Genomic DNA, 23,430 nt, shown 5'->3' on the forward strand with positions numbered 1-23,430 from the left:
GGGAAAGGTTAGCACAGGATGAAGTCAAATTTCTCTTGTTCACTGGAATCTTTGTTCAAAGAGCTGAATTGATGATTTTAACATGCTTTTAATTATTTTAGCATGATTTTAATGACTTTCTCCTGAGAAACAAGATATTTGTTTAATCTTTTAAGTTAAAAATAAAAATGAATCGTCTTTATTACGGGGTCTGATTTGACGCCTCCAAAATGTTAATTATTCAGTTTGTCATGTTCACTATGTTTTTAGTTCAAATTCATACACTAAGACTAAGTAATAAGATTGTACTGATATGTTGCATTTTCATTAATGTTCAAAGAGAGATGCAAATGAATTTGTTTGTTACAAAATTATTCAATAAATTTCACCATAAATGTTCATAGTGTTTCATTTCGTCCTGTGGTGTGACGGGATGTCCTGTGGTGTGACATCACTTTAAACACAATTAAATGACTTTTACTATGTTAACTAGCTTAAATGATTACATGCATTTGAAAACATTGCATATACCTATATAAAAAAATAATAAACATTTTCAAATATTTTTTCTCATTTTACACAATATTTCCACTGGAGAGAGTGGTAAAAGATGGCACAAGCAAAGAATATAATAGAAAAACAGCTGTAAAAAAAATGCAGAATTTTAATGATCATTCTTTAAGAATACTTGTTAAACTTAAAACATACCTGATTTGTATTTGAAAATAATAATATTTCAATATTTGAATTTTATAGTAATGTCATGTCACACAGCAGGACATATTTTGCCTGGAGCTGTGAGAAAAGCTTAATAAATTACATAATGAGAAAAAAAAATCTGCTAACCTCTAACAATTTTAAAAACAACAGTATTTGAACTTTACAAAATCATACAATTCTCAAGCAATTTAGAACTTTGTTTTAAAAAAAATGCTGTTTCACCCTTATTTGTCATCTATGTTTCAAAATTGTTGACTAACAATGCTTTTGGGAAACACCCCCCGGATGTACAGTAAGCCATTTCATGAGAATGTGCAAAACAAAAATTTCTTGTGCATTTCGGTGAATTTCCCCCAGTTAAACATTACATAATGGGAATATAAATATCACTACAGAAACCCAGTGGGCTTCAGAAGACAACATATTTTCATACCGAAGACACTCCAGGTGAGTCAAGACTTGTAAATAGTCAAGATTATAAGAATTAATCGAATTTGAAATAGATTAATTTTAAATTAGATAAAGAGAGAAATATTAGTGGATTCACTGAAGGAAAAAAATACTTCTTTCAATTTCTTTATTGGATTTGGTAACACTTTTGCATGTTCCATCATTAATGTATTACTACACAGGAACAAATGAGTAATGCACTATTAACATTCTATTAACTACTATTAACTAACAAGAAATTATGATTAATTTATTAGTAAGTAATAGTGCAAAGTCGAATGTGGTAGTTCACTATTAGCTAATCAATAACTATTTTTTCATACCTCCCAGAGGACTACTAAGAACTACTAAATACAGGTTCATAATTAAAGGAGTAGTTCACTTTTAAAATGAAAATTCTGTCATCATATACTCACCCTCATGTTGTTTCAAACCTGTATGAATTTCTTTCTTCTGCTGAACAGAAAAGAAGATATTTAGAAGTGTAAGCAGCCAAGTCAATTACTTTAAGCAGCTGATGGCTGCTGGAAGGTGCTTGTTAATGGACGCGCTCGCTTGGGTGTTATTCACTGCAATGTCCACACCAAGTTAATATGCTTACATTGTAGATTTATTTTACCGTGACTGGTCCTCATTTCTAGTAAGCAAGAGTCCAACAAACAGTCAATAAATCCACAGTTCCAAGTCCTTCACCAATACAGATTTCCTCAGCATGGCATACAGTGTAGCATAGCTTAGCGGTCAAAAAACTGTGTGCACCTTCCCTCCAGCAACACATGTCACCTGAAGGAAGGTTCCTACCTATATGCAGCAACCAATTACCCAAAAGAGAGACCCCTACTGGACACACACTTACATAAGGTTTAAATAAAGACCAAATGGCTCTTACATACCGGCCCCTAATTGGGATGAATCAACATACCAATTCCCAACACATAACAAAGAGCCACACATAAATACAAATAGTGATACTTATAACAAAACCCCTTAGCCCATAGACTCGTGTAAAAAACAAAGCTTCGCTACAGGCCTGTCTATAACACTGGTCTTAGTTTGTAAACGGACAGAGCGAACCAACCCCTTTGAGTCAGGGAATGTTTCCAAAACTCTTCCGAGTGGCCAGGAGCCTCGAGGCGCCGTTGGATCCATAATGGTCACAATGTCTCCAGACTTGAGGCTATTCTTAGTTTTATTCCATTTCTGCCTCTCCTGCAGCAAAGGTAAGTATTCTCTCACCCATCTCTTCCAAAAGAGATCGGAAATGTATTGGACCTGTCTCCACCTTCTTTTTATGTACAAATCATGTGCATCAAACAATCCAGGAGATAATGTCGGTTTTCCTTTCAGCAACAGAATATGATTAGGGGTCAGAGCTTCAAGATCCATTGGATCATCAGACAATTTGGTGATTGGACGATCGTTTAAGATGGCCTCAACTTCACACAGGACCGTATGGAAACCATCATCATCAAGCATCTGCTGTTGGAGAACTGCAGTGAGGATTTTCCTCAACATGCGGATGACTCGCTCCCAAACCCCACCATAATGGGACCCAGCAGGAGGATTGAAACTCCACTTAATGCCCTTCTGGCATAAAACTCCTTGAATGTTAGCCTGATTCAATGATGATAGTGCCTCCCTAAGTTCTCTCTTTGCCCCTATGAAATTTGTACCATTATCTGATAGAAAATGCTCCACTTGTCCTCTTCTACTGATAAATCGGCGCAGAGCATTAATACAGGCATCTGTGTCAAGAGAAGTAGCCAATTCAAGGTGAACTGCTCTGCTGGCCAAGCAGGTGAAGATAACACCATAACGCTTCGCTGTGCCTCTTCCCTTCTTCACCACTATTGGTCCAAAATAGTCAACACCTGTGTTGGTAAATGGTGGATGGTCTGGCAGAATCCTCTCCTTGGGTAGGTCAGCCATCTTCTGCCCCATCATCCGGCCATTATATCTTTTACAGAAACAACATTCTGCTATGATCTTTCTAACAGCTGAGGTGGCACCTGTGATCCAATACCTCCTCCTTAATGTAGACAACATGTGGTTACGCCCACTATGCCCAAGCTGTTGATGTAAATCCTTCAGTATGAGGGTAGACACATGCTGATCTTTAGTGAGGAGTAGTGGATATTTTGTGTCTTCTGGCAAAGAGCCTCGTGTCAGCCGCCCTCCGACTCTCAAAAGCCCATCATCCAACCATGGGTCCAGCTTATAGATGGTACTCTTTTTGCTCACTATATCCTTTCCAGAAGACAAAGCAGCGATCTCCTCAGGGAATCTTTGCTGTTGGCAGTAGCAAATTATGGCCAGCTCAGCTTCCATACGATCTTCTGCTGACAAAGGTTGTCCTCCTGTTGCACCTTTAACTATTCGACTCTCTTGCACCAAGGCACTTTGCTTGTTGGCATCAGCAATATCTGCCTCCATCCTCTTGCGAATTCTTCTCAACAATAATATCCTCTTCAACCTAAGCAACCAGGCAACTGCTACTCGAAGTTTCCTCCAATCTGAAAAGTAAGCCATCAGCCAATCTGTACCCTTCAGTGAACCCTGAGTATTTACCACATTTACAACAGCTTCTTTCTTGACCTCGAGGTCGTCAACCCATACTGCAGTGTGTACAAGGTTTTTGGGCCACTCCTCTTCTGGTTTGTACAGAAACTTGGGACCTTCTATCCATCGGTTTTTCTTAATAAAATCTCCAGCCCTCCTTCCTCTGGATGCATCATCAGCTGGATTCTCTTTTGAGCCAACATATCGCCACTGTGATGTCTTTGTGCTTTCTCTGATAATAGAGACTCTGTTCGCAACAAAAGTATGAAAACGCTTGTCCTCATTCATGACATACTTGAGCACAGATGTGCTGTCTGTCCAAAAGACAGATTCTTGCAACTGGAGCCTCAACTCTTTCTTTAACATCAGGTCAACACGAACAGCAAGCACAGCAGCAGTTAACTCCAAACGGGGAACAGTGATGACCTTTAAAGGTGTTACTCTGGCTTTGCCCATGAGGAAGGCAACATGAATGTCACCGTTGCTATTCTGGATTCTAAGGTAAGTGACCGTGCCATACCCCTGTTCACTTGCGTCAGAAAAATTATGAAGCTGAGCATTTATGCAAGACCCACAGCTTATGGGCTTAACGCATCTCTCAACTTTGAATTCAGACAGTGCATTCAGCTCCTTCAACCACCTTGTCCAGTCACGCAAAATGTCGTAGGGCACAGTCTCATCCCATCCGAAATTCCTCCGACATAACTCCTGTAGCATGATCTTAGCAGGCAGCACAACTGGTGCCAAAAATCCAAGTGGATCATATACTGAACTGGAAACTGATAACATCCCACGTCTTGTGCAGGACTTCTCCTGGACCTCCATTTTGAACTTAAATGAGTCAGTCTCAGCACACCACAGCAATCCAAGTGCTCTCTCAACCGGCAGGCTGTCCCTGTCCAGATCCAGCTCCTTCCACTCTTTGGCTCGGTGCTCCTCGGGAATGGTTTGCAGGACAGTGCGCTTGTTGCTACTCCATTTTGTCAGAGTGAAACCTCCTCGCTGACAAAGAATGGAAAGATCATTAACTAAACAAACTGCTTCATCTTCAGAAGCCACACTCTTAAGGCAATCATCTACATAGAAGTTTTCTTTGAGAGTTTGAACAACCTCTTCTCGGAACTCAGATTGATGATCATCGGCTGTTTTTCTCAAAGCAAAGGCAGCACAACTCGGAGAAGAGACAGCCCCAAAGAGATGGACATTCATGCGAAACACTGCCACTTCTTTTGTAAAATCTCCGTTCTGCCACCACAAAAAACGGATAAAGTCCCGGTCCTCTTCTGCCACCCAAACCTGATGAAACATTGATTGTATGTCACCCATGACCGCTACAGACTCCTGCCTAAACCTCAAGAGGACTCCAATCAATGTGCTTGTGAAATTGGGACCTTGTAAAAGGACTTGATTCAAAGATGTTCCATTGAATGCAGCACCACAATCAAAAACCACCCGCAAGTTCCTCTTCTTGGGATGACGTACACCATGGTGAGGAATGTACCACACCTTTCCGCTCTCACGTTTAAGCTGATGAGTGGGCACTTGCTCTGCATATCCATTTTTGATCATTTCATTTACAAATGATACATACTCCTGATGAAACTGATCATCTCTCTGGAATCTCCTCTTCAATCCAAGTATCCGCTGTTTTGCCACAGAGAAATTGTTAGGAAGATACACATTTTCTTTTTTAAAGGGTAACTTCAAGGTATAATGGTTGTCCTGAAGCTTGGCAGAATTCTCTGCAATCTCCAAAAATCTAATATCCTCTCTTGACAATCCTTGCTCTTCTGCAGCTCTTTCATTGAAGTCATGGTTGTATTGTTTAAACAACATCTCTTCCAATCTACACACAGAAATCCTGTTAACCACTGCAGAACAGTCTTCAGCCTCAAAGCTACCTGCATGCAAAGGACCATTGATGACCCAACCTAATGCCGTTCTCATAGCATAAGGGCCATTCCCATGGCTGTTTATGACTTCCCAAGGCTCTAACATCTTAGGAGCGTTGTTTCCAATCAACAAATCAACGTTAGCCATTATGCGGGGAACTTTAACCTTTGCCAGGTAAGGCCACTTAGACAAATCTCCTTTAGACACAATGTTGTCAGAACTAACAGGCATTTGTTTCTGTGTGAGCGTTTGTGGGAGCTGATAGAAGATGTTACCATCAATACCAGACACTTCCAAACCTGAGAGTGCGTATGCTGATACAACTCTTTCCTGTCCCATAGTTTGTAACAGAAATTGAGTTCCTCTACCAGAAAGATTAAGCCGCTGCATAAGACTTTCAGTACAAAAAGTCGCAGAACTGCCAGGATCCAGGAATGCATACGTCTGGATTATCTGATCTCCTTTACTGGCCTTGACTTGAACTGGTAAGATAGAAAGCAGACAGCGATCTTTTCCGGCCCCTGTATGACCACATGTTTCGGCAGATCCTACGAACTTGCATGCATCCGCCTCCTCTGAATTGGCCGTATATCTGTCAACATGAAGCACAGTGGGATGGTGCCGACTACATATCCTACAAGTCAACCGTTTGTCACAATTACGACTCATGTGCCCAGCATTTAAGCAACCAAAACAAAGCTCTTTCTCCTTTAGAAAGTCCATCTTTTCCCTTTGCTTCTTCCTTTTGAATTGTTGACAGTACTCCAGGACATGATGCTTAGCACACCACACACATAATGGAATCACTTTAGATTTGTTTGGTGGCAACTCTGTCCTCATATTCTTAGAGGTTTCACCAGATTCCACTGGTGCAATGTTAGTGGCAAAGATGTTTCCCTTAACTCTGCCTTCTGGACATAGCCTTGGTCGATTAACAGGTCTTGTGATAGTTGGCAGATCCCTAATGTCACCAAACAAAGGATCCATTAGGATGCCCACCTGTCTTTCAATAAAATTCACAAGATCTTTGAACAAAGCTCTACATTGAGTATTTTCCAGAATATTATGTGCGACAGTTCTCCACCGCTCTCTGATCTTGAAAGGCAATTTACATATAATAGCTCTCATATTGCTTGGCATATCTAACTCCTGAAGGTATTGCAATTCCTCATTGACGTTGCAACAACCACGCAGAAAAAGGGCATACGATTGCAAAGCATTGACATTCTCGCCTTTTATTGTGGGCCAAGACAAGGCTCTTTCCAGATAAGCAGTGGCAATCTTGTACTTATTGCCAAAATGTTCTTGCAACAACTGTTTTGCCTTAGCATATCCAAGGTCCGGAGTCATGTGCAGGCAACTACGTACCAACTCTTGTGGCTGCCCCCTGGTGAACTGTTCCAAGTAATATAAACAATCACTACCGCTTGTCTTCTCCTCCACTCCCTTTTCAAATGCTCTGATAAACGAAACATACTGAAAAGGATCTCCATCAAATAAAGGTATATCTCTGGCTGGTAAAGAGGAACAACGTTGCTGTTGGACAAGAGCTGATGTTATTTCATTTTGCCTTTGCATTATAGTGCCAATGTCACCATACTGACTCTGCATTTGTGGCCGAAGAATTATTTCAGATGTTTGTTGTCCATGTTGAACTGATGTGGGTCGAGGAATCATTTCAGATGCTTGTTGTCCATATTGAACTGATGTGGGTCGAGGAATCATTTCAGATGCTTGTTGTCCATATTGAACTGATGTGGGTCGAGGAATCATTTCAGATACAAAAGGTCTATGAGGTTGAACTGATGTGTCTCCTAATGCATGCTGGGAATTCCACCTTTCTGAGTCCATACATTCATGCCAAGGCTGCTGACGAATTTCCTGATATGGCACAGAAGACATCAAAGAGGGATCCACTGCTGGTACTTTATTTGCAGTTTTGCTACAGCCAACAAGTTCAAACTCCTCTGCCATTGGATTTAAGATGGTTGCAGATGCTTTCCCTTCTTCCTTTTCCAATTGAGACTTCACAACATGAGAGGCATTAGAAACACTGCGACTTTCAGCGGCCTTTAGAACTGCAAGTTTAGCATTGGATTCTAATAGCATTGCTTTTAGTTCCAGTTGCTCCTTTTTCCTCTTAATCATCTGCTCTTGTTCCTCCAAGTCCTGTCTTTCCTTTAAAGCTGACATACGAGCAAGCAGTGCAGCCTTATTTGCCTCAGCTATAATTCTGGCAGAAGAAACACTACTGCTTGTACTCATTTTACTTGGATGTCTACTACCAACATTTGAAATACTATCATCTGGATTGACCCCATCAACATTGTCATTCATGACCTCAGTTGTAGTAATTTCAACATTTTCATTACATGATACCCACATTTTGATTTCAGAAATAAAATCATTATTTACAATCATTTTTGCCTTAAACCATGTGTCATGTTTTTCCTTCTCACTTTCAGGTAACATACCCATCAAAGCACCATGAATACCTTTTACTTCATCACACAAATCCAAAAGATCAACAAAAGCACTTTGCACCTCTTTTACATTTCTTTGTTGCATCAGACCTTGTATCTTTTTCCTTAAATTAGTAGCTTTAGTTAATACAGATTTTCTATCACTCTGCAACCTTTCAACCTTTTCTACAAACGCTTTAGGAGTTAATTTCACAACACGTTTTTGTTTGTCCATTTGAACATCAACATCAGTAAAAACGCCATTGTTCAACTGAAGCGCTTCCATAGGCCTGTGCTCAGTTTCAGCAGGCTCCATAATCTACCGTTTTCAAAGCACAATCGAAGCAACAGTGAATCTAGTTCGCAAAGTTAGTTATACTCTTTGACCACCAATGCATTGGATTTATGTCCCCATGTTGTGTGCACAGAAAGTTAAATGGCCATTCAACAATAAGTAGCGCTACTAAACATACCTCTTCACGTTGGGCGCCATATGAACAAAAGCTCGCTCCTTTGCTGAAGTTTGTAGAGCAGCTCCAGTATCTTTCCATGCGCTGGTAGATGGTCCCTGACCCAAAAGCAAAGACGCACACATATAATCCACAGATATGCGATGTCCTCCTGTCGTGGCCGCAGCTGATCTCAGATGTAAACGAAATCGATACAAAGTTCCTCCAATATTCCACTCAATCTCGTTCAACAGATGATGAGACTCCAATGCAAAAATAGGTAAACTCAGTTCCTTTTGAGTAAAAACAGTTTTTTGACTAAATGTAAGCAGCCAAGTCAATTACTTTAAGCAGCTGATGGCTGCTGGAAGGTGCTTGTTAATGGACGCGCTCGCTTGGGTGTTATTCACTGCAATGTCCACACCAAGTTAATATGCTTACATTGTAGATTTATTTTACCGTGACTGGTCCTCATTTCTAGTAAGCAAGAGTCCAACAAACAGTCAATAAATCCACAGTTCCAAGTCCTTCACCAATACAGATTTCCTCAGCATGGCATACAGTGTAGCATAGCTTAGCGGTCAAAAAACTGTGTGCACCTTCCCTCCAGCAACACATGTCACCTGAAGGAAGGTTCCTACCTATATGCAGCAACCAATTACCCAAAAGAGAGACCCCTACTGGACACACACTTACATAAGGTTTAAATAAAGACCAAATGGCTCTTACAAGAAGATTATCAGTAACCAGACAGTTTTTGGGTCCCATTGACTTCCATAGTAGGAAAAAAATATACTATGGAAGTCTATTGACTCTCAAAAGTGTGAATTAGAGTGAATGAAATTTACCGGTTTATACTTGACTTTTAAAATTACAAGACACATTATTCATTTTTTATAGTGTAGGGTTAAGGGATCTTACATTTATCTATAAAATGGTGAAAGGGAAATTATACAGATATATTCATGATATGAAAGATTTGTAAATATTTAACGTTTTGTAGCTGTAAAAACGTAATAAAGCTACGTTTAAATGTTGCTGATACGTCCATATTGTACGTTTCAGCATCTATCCAAATGTATAAAAAAGTATGTTTTGTGTCTTTAAAAGTTATTAATTTGTGCGTTTTAACAACGAGACCAGACTGTTTCTTCTGAAGGATTTGGTAATACTTGAGTCATTACTAGTTGGTTACCATTACCTTCACTTTAGAATTAATTATACATTATTCATTCACACAAGTTCTTGGTTGTTCTCCTGTAGGTATGATTTTTTTTTTTTATTGATTAGCTAATAGTGAACCCACATTTGACTGAGCACATATTACTTAATTCGTTTCTTGTCGTTAATAGTATGCATGCTAATTTTGAGTTACTCATTTGTTCCTGTGTTGTTATTCATTAATGAAGGAACAGTAGTGTTACCTTGGATATTTTAAAAAACACTGCATGTATAAATATTTTTAAGGGATTTTTACATTTTGTGAGAACTAAAGTTCAACATTTTATTTGTACCTGCTAACCTGTTACATTGACTTTAATTTAAATTAAAAACTTGCCTTAAGAATTTTAGAATAATAAAGGTGACAGATTATAAATATTATCATTTTTTTCTCCATTTCATTTATTTTTTAAAGCCATGGAACCAGAGCCAATCAAAGTTGCAGCCCTAAAGACCTCTGTTTCCTGGTATGCTGTATGACTGCCGCAAGGATTCCTTCATTCCAGGTGCGTGCGTGCGTATGTATTTTTACACTTTTAGCCTACACCCAAATGCTAAATTGCAGTACTTGCATGGCAGGATTAGAGGCGCATGATGTGGGAGCCATAGCCTTGTGGGCAGTGCAACTGCACATATAGCGCAACTGTCTTCTGCAAACTGAGTTCAAGTCATTTATACCGATGCTTTTCCCTCTCCCTCTCTCGGCCTTGTTGTTCCCTGTCTCACCAATATAAAGGCCAAAAAAAGGCCAGTCTTTTCAGGTGGTCTCAAGCACATACATCAGTAATTACTTTTTTTCCCCATACTTCCCAGAGTACTAAGAACATCTACTCTATATACAGGCCCATAATTAATGTGAATAATGCTTTATGTTATGATTTGGTGGTGGGAAAACAGCATTGAGCAGAGAGTAGTGATGTTACATTTGAGACTTAAGCTTCCAAGCGCATATCGAGTTGGCTACGCAGCGCAATTTCTCATGAAACTCCATGCCGGAGTGCGTTTTGTTTTCAGAGAAACACGTGATCAATGAAAAACGAAGCCTCACTTTCTTTCCAGTCACGTGAATGCTTCACTTTGTGTGTCGGAATGTTTGAACCCAGATCACTACTCTACAGGTTTTTGGAAGTTTAAGTCCATTTACTAAAAAATGTTTTATATATATAAATAAGCATATAGCCTATGTTACATGATCATATATTCTGACACATAAACAGCATATAGAAACCATAAAATAATTAGACCAACATTTACTTGCATCAAGCAACTCAGTTGGTATTTTTATAATTAGCATTAATATAATTGTTACATTTATTTTATTGCTACATTTTATTATGTGAATTATATTATCAGAAAACTGAACATTTAGCGTTGTCAGGCTTTTATTTGTGCTTAATGGATAAAACAACGGCACTGCACACTCAGCTGCTCATAAACATGGCTGCAATGAATTTGACCTGCCACAAGATGACGCTGTTTTCAACACGCTTGATGTTTCGAATCTTTTCCCGAAACATTTAGTGTTTCATGAGGCTTCATCAGAGCCCGTCTACGGAGAGCCTTGGCACTTCTAGCCCCATTGTATCGATCTTGGTTGCAGTTCCATTAGAATTCCACTGGAGGTGATCGCGGGCGAGTGCAGACTTAATGGGAGTCTATGGCGCTAGACGGCTAAATGTGTCTCTTTCACCCGATTGCCGTTGAGAAATCTCAGATTTTATTGTAGGTTTTGCAAGTTCAACATGGGTTATAGGTCGAAAGTTGAATGAATGAGTACTTATTTCTTTTCGATTTCTTACAGGTTGAGTTGTTGTTGCCCATAACACGCTAGCATTCTGCTAATGACGTCAGCATTCTGACGTCATTGACATTTTAAAAGACTTTTTAAACCAAATAAGTGACTCTAAAAAATCTAACACCCAGCAATGTGTAATTTCTTTGCATCTCCTTTCGAATACAACATTCAAATTACTAGACAAAAAATTATATCCTGAGAAAAGTGGATTTTGAGGGTTTTTCGCCATAGACCTCCATTCATTCTGCACTCGCCTGCGAGCGCCCCCGCATGGACAGAGACGTGTTACTGCAGCCAGTCCAGAAACCGGAAGTAAGCAGAGAGTGCCAGTTCTCTTCCTATTAGACATTCTCTGGCTTCATTTGACCATCCCTAGCAGAGAGTGAGGATCCAATGCAATCTATTCACTATAATACAAAGTTATAGTCCATACCAGGAAGAGCAGAGGTCTTCAATCCTGCTCCTGGAGGGCCATTGTCCTGCAGAGTTTAGTTACAACTTGCTTCAGCACACCTGCCTTTGAATATTCAAGCGATTCTGAAGTGCTTGATGAGCTGATTCAGGTGTGTTTGATTAGAGTTGGAACTAAACTTTGCAGGACAGTGGCCCTCCAGGGCCCGTATCCCTAAAGATTCTGAGAATCCTCTCAGAGAGCTCCTAACTTAACCTAAAAATTCCTTGCCAGGAGTTTTAGCTTAGAAGTGATTCCAGAACATTTTCAGTGAACTCTGAGCAAGGAATGGATGGAAAATCCTATCTTAGTGAGGAGGTGTGGTTGACCCCGTTGCTAGGTATGAGTCATCATTTCAAAAGCCGTGATTGGTTGATCCTACAAGTTTGATGAAAATGAACTTTTGGTGATAATGAGCAAAGGATGTACCCTCAAATCAATAAACATAATTATACACTCTAATCTTATGCAGACTGTAATTGTAAATAATATTTCACATTCAAGAAAATATCTGGAAAATGAATAGTAAGCTGTAGGGGTTATTGCCTAACATTAGAATCTAAAATATGTGAAAACTTAAAGGAGAACTCCGGTCAATTTTAACATTGAGCTCATTTTTTTGTACATTTGGAGTGCTGTCAATACAGAGAACAACGACAAAAATCGGTGTTGCCTACACCGAGTTATTCTATTTTTAAAATTTGCACCCTGTTGACTTCAATAGGGCAAGTAGTAAGCCTGCTTTTTAGCCTCTTAACATCCTTTAAGTGTCATTACAAGTGCACAGAAAATGTGAGTGATTCCTTCCGAGTGAACACGGGTGGATCTGACTGCCGTAGATGTTAGAGATATTAATAAAAACGAAGTTAATTCAGCCAGCGCTCATACCTTTGTTTACATTCTGTTTTCGGTGGAAGGCCATAGTAATCGATTGTCGAGTTCACGCGCATAGGTTTAGTTACCAATGATCACGCGCGTGAACTCGACAATCGATTACTATGGCGTTCCACCGAAAACAGGATGTAAACAAAGGTATGAGCGCTGGCTGAATTAACTTCGTTTTTATTAATATCTCTAACATCTACGGCAGTCAGATCCACCCGTGTTCACTCGGAAGGAATCACTCACATTTTCTGTGCACTTGTAATGACACTTAAAGGATGTTAAGAGGCTAAAAAGCAGGCTTACTACTTGCCCTATTGAAGTCAACAGGGTGCAAATTTTAAAAATAGAATAACTCGGTGTAGGCAACACCGTTTTTTGTCGTTGTTCTCTGTATTGACAGCACTCCAAATGTACAAAAAAATGAGCTCAATGTTAAAATTGACCGGAGTTCTCCTTTAAGCTCATTAGGCTACACCCTGTTCAAATAATGATTTGTGTCTTATTTGCTCATATTAATATCCTAGCTGGCATATTTTGTACTTTCACTCCCATATGGACCCCATTGAAAACAAGATGGCCTATCTCAAGGGGCTGTCCTTAATGAAGTAGAAATTGCAACGTTACAACTCAGTGTGGTCTTAACGAGGGTAACACGGCTCAGCTTTTATCAATGTCTGTGATTGCTGGCTGGTCTATTTATGCAGGCTTGTTAACAAATATCCTACAAACACAGAAAATGGAGAAAAATCCTCTGTTGGCCATTTTGTGCAGCTGCTTAGGGGAACTCCTAAGCCACTAAAAGTCCTCTTCCCTGCTCTTAGCAGATCTCGCCTTAGGAGCCCTTTTAAGCGCTAGGAATCTTGAGGAATAGCTTTTATATTAACTGGGATTTTCGTGTCACTTTTAGGGGAAATTCTAAGAAAACGTCATGACTCTGAGAATTTTCTTAGAATTTGGCCGCTAGGAGCCACTTTTTGCACAAAAATTCTTTAGGGATACGGGCCCAGGAGTCCAGCAGGATTGAAGACCTCTGAGGTAGAGGGTCAAAGCACATGTTATCAGTCCGAACACACAAAATCCACAGAAGCAGACAGGAATGAGAAATCCAAGACTAACAGGCAGAGATAATAACCAGAAACAAAGAGACTGCTCAGGAATAGTGATGTTACGTCTGATACCGACGCTCCGAAGCTTGCTTCAAACTCGAACGGTCCTTGCAATGAACCACTGCTTCGGAGCTTGTATCATTACGTCACTAGTCACGTGAAAATGACTTCTGAAGCAAACACACTGGTTCACTCCTGTAGTGAACCACCTGACTGCTTTGACAGCCCAATCCAGTGTTGACAGGTTTGAAACCTGGCGGCTGTATTTCTTATAAAAGTGAAGCCAAACCATGGCAACACCGTGGGTTGTAGTAGTAGTCAGTAAATAATATTTCTGAATAAAAACCATACCATTAAATTAACACTTTGTCTAAGCCTTCTGCATGTACCCAAAGCACACCCTCTGCCACATTTTAAAAAAAAATGTATTATTAATTAGAGAACATATGAACATTGTTACATAAAAACATGCATCAAAGACAGAAACTTCAAAAACTATACAAGTACAACCAGTTACACAAGCATATCCTTTTCAACATACAAAAATATCAGTCCCAACAATATAGAGTTCTGCTTCCCACAGCTAAACAAGATAAAGCTTTCACACATGATAGGCTACTGCCCTGCAAAAAAACAAACAAAAAAAACTAGAAACCATTTCCGAAATTCTATTGGATTTAGTGGTTTTCATGGGAATTTTATTTGGTTGTAATGGGAATTATAGTGGTCTCTGTGGGTCTCTACTGATATGTGTTGGGTTCTATTGGTGGGGGCATTAAATCCTAATGGAATATGTCCCAAACACACTACAAAAAAGAATTCTTTAGTGGTTTAAATGGTAAAAGCCAATGGTTCCTATTGGTATTTTAATAGAAACCATTAGAATTTATTTGATGGTTTCCAACTTTTTTTAAGCTGTTCTGATTTTCTGTCCTTGTCTAAAGAAATAATTACACACACACATCATGCTTAATGTTTTATTATCAAGGTGAACACATGAAATTCATAAGTATCTGTAAAATTCACCTACATAAATGAGTTTCACAGCACTAACACTGTTTCAGCTTTGATCGCCTCGGTAAACACGTAATAAGCCTTGCATTTTATGGTTGTCAGCTTTGTTGCATTACATTTATTTCACCAGGAGATGGTGCTGCAATTTCTATCTCAATGAAGCTTCGAGTAATGAACCATTTTCGACACAATTGTATCAGAAAGCAATAATGCTTCGAAACGCTTCATTTGGCCATCACTACTCAGGAATGCTGACAGTAACAGCCAAGCCAAACCAAACAAGACTTCATGAATACATGGCAAAGAGCATTTAAATAGACAGGGTAAGGATATAATTAACAAGACACAGCTGAAACCAGTCAACTAATAATAAGCAGTGGGTTCTGGGAAATGGAGTCCAGGTATAACAGAGTCTATGGAGACATTGAGGGATGAGACTGCCATCTGATGGTACATAATGGCACTGCAGCTGACAGGTATAACAGTATAATATAGTATAATTATAAAGTGAAGGTCATGGTAATCCACATGTAATGACTCAAAGTTATTCACACAGTGAAATATAAATAGTATGTTGTACTGACAATGTGACAAATGCTTAGTCAGTATAGTTCACTTACACAAGAGTTCTAGTAACTAAAAAAAAAAGGAATGGAGAGGGTACTTGATAATTTACAAAACTATCTCTTGACCCGACCCCCCTAGATGAGACTTGGACCCTTGGACATTTGATATCACTTCACTAGCTGTCAAAATGTACGTACCGTGTACGGGCGCAGGCGCTGATGTGTCAGTGAAAAATTAAAGCAGCATTGTGCAGCTTTGCCATAGTAAAAGATTGGATTCAATGGAGAAAAGTGAAGTCAAGCTCTCACTTCCTGATGGCTGAGATACTGCGCAGACTCAAACTGAGCTTGACGACGTAGATGTGACGTGAGCAACCTGTCTGACAGTTGTAAGTCTTCTAGTAGCTGTGCTTAGAGAAATCTGAATCATTCCCTTCCGAAACTTGCAGAGATTTGCAACTTTTGCTAAGCATTCTGATTAATTATTTTGTCATTTTTTCTCCACGTCCCCCCGTTTGACTGCGAGCTTCTCCTCCTGTCCATACTGTAATCTCTCTACTGTGCGACAGAGAGTCGCGTGGTTATGACGCAATCATTAAACCTATTTTTACAAAAACTGCATCTACGGGGCCATAACGTAATATACAAGATAATGGAGCCTTTTATACATTTTCGTGTTTCTTCAAATGGAGTCTTTAAACGAATTAAAATAGCCCCACATCATCACATAGCCTTCACCATATCTAGAGATTGGCATGGTTTTATTTCAGTTAGCCTAATAGCTAGTTTGATTTGCATTGAGAGATGATCTTATGGAAAGTACTCCATGCCAATCTCTAGGTATGGTGAAGGCTATGTGATGATGTGGGGCTATTTTAATTCCAAAGGCCAAGGGAACTTTATCAAGATGCATAGTATCCTGGATCCATGAAGTAACTGGCCTTTAAAAATAAAAATCTGCCTGCCTCTATGGAAATTTAACATAGGGGTGTCCAAACTTATGCACCCTGTATTTTAAGGAAGAACATTTATTTATTTATGATACATTATTCATTCACCAAGAAAATTGGTGTCCTTAAAGGTTGGATTTTTCCTCATTTTTTTAATTAAGGCATTAAGTTCAATTTCCAAAAGATGATTTTTTATTCCTCTTTTTAGTCAACTTTAGCATGGGTGTCTATAAAACACTGTAAAAGCCATAGGCCAGACTCAAGTCCTCAATGGCATCGCTCTTTCTCTCTTCTCTTGTCTAAAGCATACACTTTCTCTACCTTTCTCTCTTTAACTCTCAGATAACGTTCCAAATACATGCTGAGTAGAATTAACTGTACATGTTTTATCATCTTATACATCTACGTATATTGTAACCATTTTTATAATTTATTCACTACCGCTATTAAATCCTTTCTGTTACAAATTATGTAAAGTGTTTTTGATTTAAAGTCAGCATGTAAATACTATTTATTGTAATATAATATAGTGACATTCTAGAAATGCATATTTTGCTAATCTAACTATATTTATTTCCGTTGTTGGTATAAGTAGCAGAGGGCTGTAAGAGTAAAAAAAACTCTGTTTTATACGATCATACTGTTAATGTTTCTTCAATTGTTCAATAACATAAATCAAATATAACACTAAATATGACCACATTTTAACACATTGGCCCTCATTTATCATTCTTGCGTAGAAACGGGCGTATATATTGGCGTAAGATTATGCTTACACTCCTCTCATCGCCTGATTTATGAAGCTGTGCGTACCTTTGAAATTCTGGTGTACGCAATACCTGCCCTTGATAAATGCCGCGGCTGAAATCGATCGTCATTAGAATAACACGCCCCTATATTCAAGTCTCCGCTTCCCCCACGCCCTCATTTTACGCCATGGACACACGGAAGACGGCAAAGAAGAGAAACTTCTTTGAGAAAGAGAAAGCGAAAGGGAAGTGGAAAGAAACAAAATTGATTTCTAGATTTTTATTATTAATGACGCTTATTGTTATTTAGAAGAAGAATGTCGTTATTATTATTATTTGTATTATTATTATTATTATTATTTAAAATAAGAAGAATGACATTTTTATTATTTTGTCAGTCTGAATTATTTTTTTGGTCATTGAAAGCCTTTCATTACTAAACCCAGTCCGTGCACACCTGCCGGGCCTAACCCTGGCCTAACCATCGTTTCAAAGAATAGTAACGGCGAGCGCGTCGAGTATAAACACCTCGTCCGTTTGGGGAGGTGTGCGCGCAGTCTGCGGAGACTCGCGCTGCGGAGCCAGGCGAAAGTATAAACAAGGCTTGAAACGTCAGGTAAAGCGAACAGGCTCGCAACTTAAGGAATACATATGCCTACAAATCAAATGCTTTGGTAAATTCACACAAATTAAACATTGAAGTCCATGTTGCACAAAAATAAACACTTAAGTTTATAATTACTATGTTGTTGTTTTTTTTACAGTGGGTCATAATATATTATATCTTTTAGTTTGTCAGTGCGTTTTGTGGTGTTAGGAATTGTTTTTCTGCGCATTCCCGCACTCAAAACGTGCGTACACCACCTCCTGAGCTGGCGTAGGATTTGAGCGTGCCGTACGCCAACGTCCATATTGATAAATCTCAAAGTCACCGTGGTTTTGGGTGTACGCCAGGTGTACGCTGGAAATTTGGTGTACGCACTTTTGATAAATGAGGGCCATTAGGAGGTTATTTATCACATTATTTAATCACATTATAAAACATACACCATACCTGGGAGCTGTTTTCCATCTGTGTCTTGTCCAGTCGCCATACTGCATATCGTTTTGATGCTGTGACAATTTTTTTATAATTATTATTATAAATTAGTTTAAATCTGTATTATAGATATAAGACCTGCACATTTACTTCAGCACTATATCACTTGTGTACACAACTGTTAAAGCCACTTCTCATTTCAGGTGTTACTCTGTGGGATAAGAAATCATTGACTGAAGATTTGGACAGTCGTCCTCAGCTCATGACAGATTTGAAGTTCAGTAGCTCTGACTCTCTCTCTAGTAAGTCCGATCTCATGGATATAAGTGCTTCCCTGAAGCTCAGCTTCATGGGGGGGCTGATTGAGGTAGGGGGATCTGCCAAATACTTGCGTGACACCAAATCCTCACACAAACAGTCCAGAGTTACAATGTATTATAGTGATACCTCCAGATTCGATCAGCTCACAATGACCCAGCTTGGCCAGATCACCTACCCTCAGGTGTTTGACCAGAAGACTGCGACTCATGTGGTCACGGCTGTTCTGTACGGAGCTCAGGCCTTCATGGTGTTTGATCAGATGTCTTCAGAAGATGAAAGCAAGCAGGAGATTGAGGGAAAACTGAATGTCATGGTCAAGAAGATTCCTGGATTTTCTATTGAGGGAGAAGGATCTGTTCAATTGACAGATGTTGAAAAGAAAACTGCTGAGAACATCACCTGCACTTTTCATGGTGACTTTCATCTTGAGCAGAACCCCACCACTTACATGGAGGCCCTGGATGTGTACAAGACGCTCCCAACTCTGCTGAAGGAGAATCCACTGAATGCAGTTCCAATAAATGTCTGGCTTTATCCTCTTCATTTATTGGACAAAAAAGCCGCTCAGTTAGTGAGAGAAATCAGCACAAGTCTGGTTTCCAACACTGAACGTATAATGGAGGAGCTGGGAGAGTTAGAGATGACATACAACGATCTGTCCAAAAGAACAGAGGTAAATGTTTTCAGTGACATTGAAGAGAGGCTGGTCTCATTTCAGGACTCATTTAGCATTTACAAGATAGTGCTCCAGAAAGCAGTGGCCAGGGTCTTGCCTGCTATTCGAGGAGATGGGAAGGAGGAACAGTCACTGGCAAACATCCTGAAGATCCACTACAGCTCCCCTTTTAATGCTGACAAGCTCAACCAGTGGTTAAATGATGCAAAGTCTGAATGTAACGTCTTGAGAACTCACACCAAGACACTGGAGCAGATCAGGATTGAAGACTCGGATGATCTGAACACCATCCTCCTTGATCCTGATACTGATGTTGTGGTGTGCTTGACCTTCACTTCTCTGAAGTATGAAGACCCGTATCTTTCAACCCTGAATGAGTTCCTGAAATCTGATGAGTTTAAAGAGTTAGATGGAAACAGAAATGTGCGTCATGATGCATCTGACAGAAAATGGTTCAATGATCCTGGTGTGATAAGAAAGATGAGAGAGAACTTGTCTAGCTTCAGAGGCTTTTCAGAAGCCAACAAAGATGAAAAGGGAATCCGCTTCATTATTTCTGCTGTCTCTGATCCCTCCAATCCAGGCTCCTCTATCTATTTGTACGAAAAAGGGAATCTGACAGACCACCAGTTCCAGCCCGTGTCCAAGCCGCCCCCACCGATAGTGAAGAATGCCCAGGAACAAACTGTGTCCCTGAAACTGCAGAAGTCTCCAAGTGGAGTAACAGTGCAGTACAGAGTAGAGTACAAGGAGGTAAAAGCTGAGGAGTGGCTTTTCATAAACACAGCTGATGAAGACTTTACTCTGACTGGATTGGAATATGGAAAGCAGTACTTGATCCGCTACAGGATAGTGGGTAAAGTGGGAGTGAGTGAAGCCAGTGAGACTGTAGGCCCCGTACCATCTTCAGGTAAGTGTCATCTGCACATTTTTTTTATAATCTTTTTTTCACTGGCTACATTCACACAGTCAATCTTTGAGTTTGACAACTGTATTTAACTGTATTTAATAACAAGAGTGACTCTCAAACTGTCCCATTCACACAGTATACAGTATTCCAGCTGCCACTGTATGAATGAATACAGGGATTGGTTAACTGTTTCATGATAAAAAAAAATGTTAAACAACTTACAGTAATATCCAGGGATGCTCACCTTTGGCAAATTTAACTGATTTGAATGTAATTTAGGTTATTTGTCACACAATTCCTAATGTAAACCTAACTGTTAATGTGACAAGCAAAGACATAGGGACTTTAATGTTGCAGTTTTCATCATATTAGAAGAGTGAATGTGTGCTTATTGTGAATGTTACCTGACTTTCCTGGTATTTCCTGTATTTCGCCGTAATAACTTCTTTACTCCTCAAATATGACATCTGTACACACTAATGGTATGCAGTCACCTTCTTTCTCTCTTCAACACGGGAAACGACAGGACTGCCCCTCTCTCCCTTACTCTTTATTCTAGCCATAGAACCTTTAGTTATCTGGCTTCATAGCCACAATGATTTTAAAAGACTTCATGGCACTTCATGGATTGGTTCACAAACTTTCTCTTTATTCTGATGACCTTTTACTATTTATCTCAAACCATGCTGCCTCTCTGCCCCCAGAAAAAGATATTTTGGATATCTTAGAGAAATTTAGCCAACTTTCTAACAACAAGACAAATCTACAAAACTTTTTTGTTTAGTCTAAAGCTAAAAACTTCCACGATCACATTTACCCTTAAAGATTGCTTCTGACGGTTTCAAATACCTGGGGTTCTTTATATACATATATATAATATATATTAAATTATATATAAATTTTTTTTATAATATATGTTACTTTATTTGCAAGCAATTTTCAAACACTTAAATCCGAATCCAAATCCTGTGTAGGTGGGACTTTTATCACTTGTAGGTCACATTAACCTATAAACCATAAACCATAATAAAATTATTATTCTGCCTATTTCTTTACCTTTTCCAACACATACCTATTTTCATTATTAAACCTTTCTTTACTGGCTTTGGCAGTATTTTGCGATCATTTCTAGGAATAAACCAACTCGCCTTAAGAAATCAATCCTACAAAGTCCTAAGGCTAAGGGATGCCTCACACCTCCCAACTTCCAGCCATATTACTGGGCCTGCGATATTAATAGACTTCGCTTTTGGAACAGGGATAGATACTCCAGTCCATGTTGAGAAGAGGAAGAGTTGTTGTAGTACAGGACATTTGTCAAGCTGTCTCATCCGTATTTTCACATGCAATACAGTACATAACACAAATGCAATAGCATGTCACTCTGTAGGCATCTTACAACAGTTCCCACACGAGAGATTTATAGATTATCATGACAGAATATGCTAATTGAAGATAGTTAACTCCACATCAGCAACATAAATTCATCAACTAACCATTCAGAAACGTCCTGTTGCGTTCTACATATTGTCACTTCTTCTTGAGTCTATCCATCATTGTCCAACTCCAGTTTAAACATAAAAGGCAGAACAGTTTCTGACATTTTAGTGCTTGTCTGCGTGAGGTAATCTGAGCTGCTAACATGTGAGCTCTTGAAGCTCCGCCCTCTGTGCCAGGAGCAGCAGCTTATTTGCATTTAAAGGGACACACACGAAACATTTTTGCGTTTTTTCTGACCCTCAAAAAAGGACAATTTTAACATGCTGTAAAAAATCAATGGATAATGGATAGTATCTTTAAATGTTTTTTACATTTGTACCTACATTTTCAGCAAAAATTATGGGTTTATGGATCTAAAACTTTCGGATGACAAACAGCTTATATCTCAGTTTCTGTGGGTTTCTGGACCCCTACATGAAAACATGCAACACAGAGAGACATGCATGTGTGCGGTGTGGCTGACCTGTTGTTTGACTTGAGAGAAAACTATAGTAGTTGTCCAGTGCGGTTCTTTTCAAACTATGCAGGTTTACCGGAAATCCAGTTGTGAGTCAGTTCAGTTATTGAATTCCGTTGTCATTCGCATTATTAACAGAATTGTCTGTGAATTTTATCGTATTTAGCTCTTTAAAACAGGACTGACCACTGTATTCTGCTGCTGTGTAAATGTAGCAATTTGTAGCATAAATGTTTTTCTCTCTCTCTCTCTCTCTTAATTCCTTTCTCAGCACAAGATGTGATTGTGGGTGGGAACGGAGGTAGTGAATTCTCCTTTAAGTGCTTTAGCATTTCAGAGATCAGCATTACTTACAATGAGGTGTGTGAAGATTGTTTTTATTCTAATTTATCTTCTTTGATTCCTACTATTTGAATCAGATTGTTTGTATTTAGCTACTTGATTAACATTAAATACATTTGTGCTTTTCAGATGACACTGAGCACAATCCAGGTGATTTTAAACTTTGGCGGCCAAATGGTGAAAGTTGGTTCTGTAGCAGGATCTAAAGTACAAACATTTGAACTTGACAAAAATGATAAATTTGTTGCTGCAACACTGTGGCCAAATACTGATCATACCAGATGTGGGGGTCTGGAATTTGTGGTTGCCAAAATGAATGGTGAAAAAAAATCATTATCTGTTAAGTGTGATCACCTGGGTGAGCCTGTGAGTGTGGATGTGAAGTCTGGAAGGTGTTACGGCATTATGGGAAGAAGCGGAGATCAAATTGATGCTCTGGGTTTCCACTTCATTTAGCCTCCAGCTATACATCTGTTGCTGACAGTATCCAAATATCTGAAGATCTAAAATAATGACATCTAAACATCAATCATGTAGCCTACTAATACATAATGGTATTATTGGATATGATTGGTTATGATTGAAGTATCAAATCTGAATAAGTCAGCAGTATTAAATATTTTCAAGTGTCAATCAGACAATAACAATTTTTTTTTTATGTAAATGGAACCATAATAAACTAATAAATGACAAGTTTAAAGTATCAAATTTATGGGTAAGTCAATAAATAGTGATTGTATTTGAGGATATTCTGGGAGATTTGTTTATTGCATCTTATTCTATCATTTATGTCCATCTATATATTTTTGTTCTGTATCATCTGTACCTTGTGGAAGTTCAAAATATCTTGATGTACTTGTTTAATTACAACAAAGAGTTTAACTTGATTTGGTCTGTCAAGCCTATCTTGCTGTTTTTTTTTTTTGTTTTTTGTTT

The 23,430-nt window shown here is 39.0% G+C and overlaps 1 protein-coding gene across 1 annotated transcript; it reads left to right on the top strand.

Annotated features, from left to right (window-relative positions):
- Nucleotides 1-1,005: 1,005 nt before the first annotated feature.
- LOC307147644 (cytolytic toxin-alpha-like) lies at nt 1,006-23,410 on the top strand. Its single transcript, XM_079852543.1, has 5 exons — nt 1,006-1,146; nt 10,149-10,239; nt 18,492-20,195; nt 22,424-22,512; nt 22,624-23,410. The coding sequence occupies exons 2-5, from the start codon at nt 10,203-10,205 to the stop codon at nt 22,948-22,950; spliced, it is 2,157 nt and encodes a 718-aa protein (XP_079708669.1). The 5' UTR covers nt 1,006-1,146; nt 10,149-10,202; the 3' UTR covers nt 22,951-23,410.
- The last annotated feature ends 20 nt before the right edge of the window (nt 23,411-23,430 follow it).

This window comes from Squalius cephalus, assembly GCF_949319135.1.
Source record: "Squalius cephalus genome assembly, chromosome: 20".
Lineage (NCBI taxonomy): Eukaryota > Metazoa > Chordata > Actinopteri > Cypriniformes > Leuciscidae > Squalius > Squalius cephalus.

Coding starts and splice junctions, on each gene's coding strand:
- LOC307147644 (XM_079852543.1), top strand. CDS start 10,203: ATGCTGTATGACTGCCGCAAGGATTCCTTCATTCCAG. Junction 10,240..18,491: donor CAAGGATTCCTTCATTCCAG/GTGCGTGCGTGC, acceptor TTCTCATTTCAG/GTGTTACTCTGTGGGATAAG. Junction 22,513..22,623: donor TCAGCATTACTTACAATGAG/GTGTGTGAAGAT, acceptor TGTGCTTTTCAG/ATGACACTGAGCACAATCCA.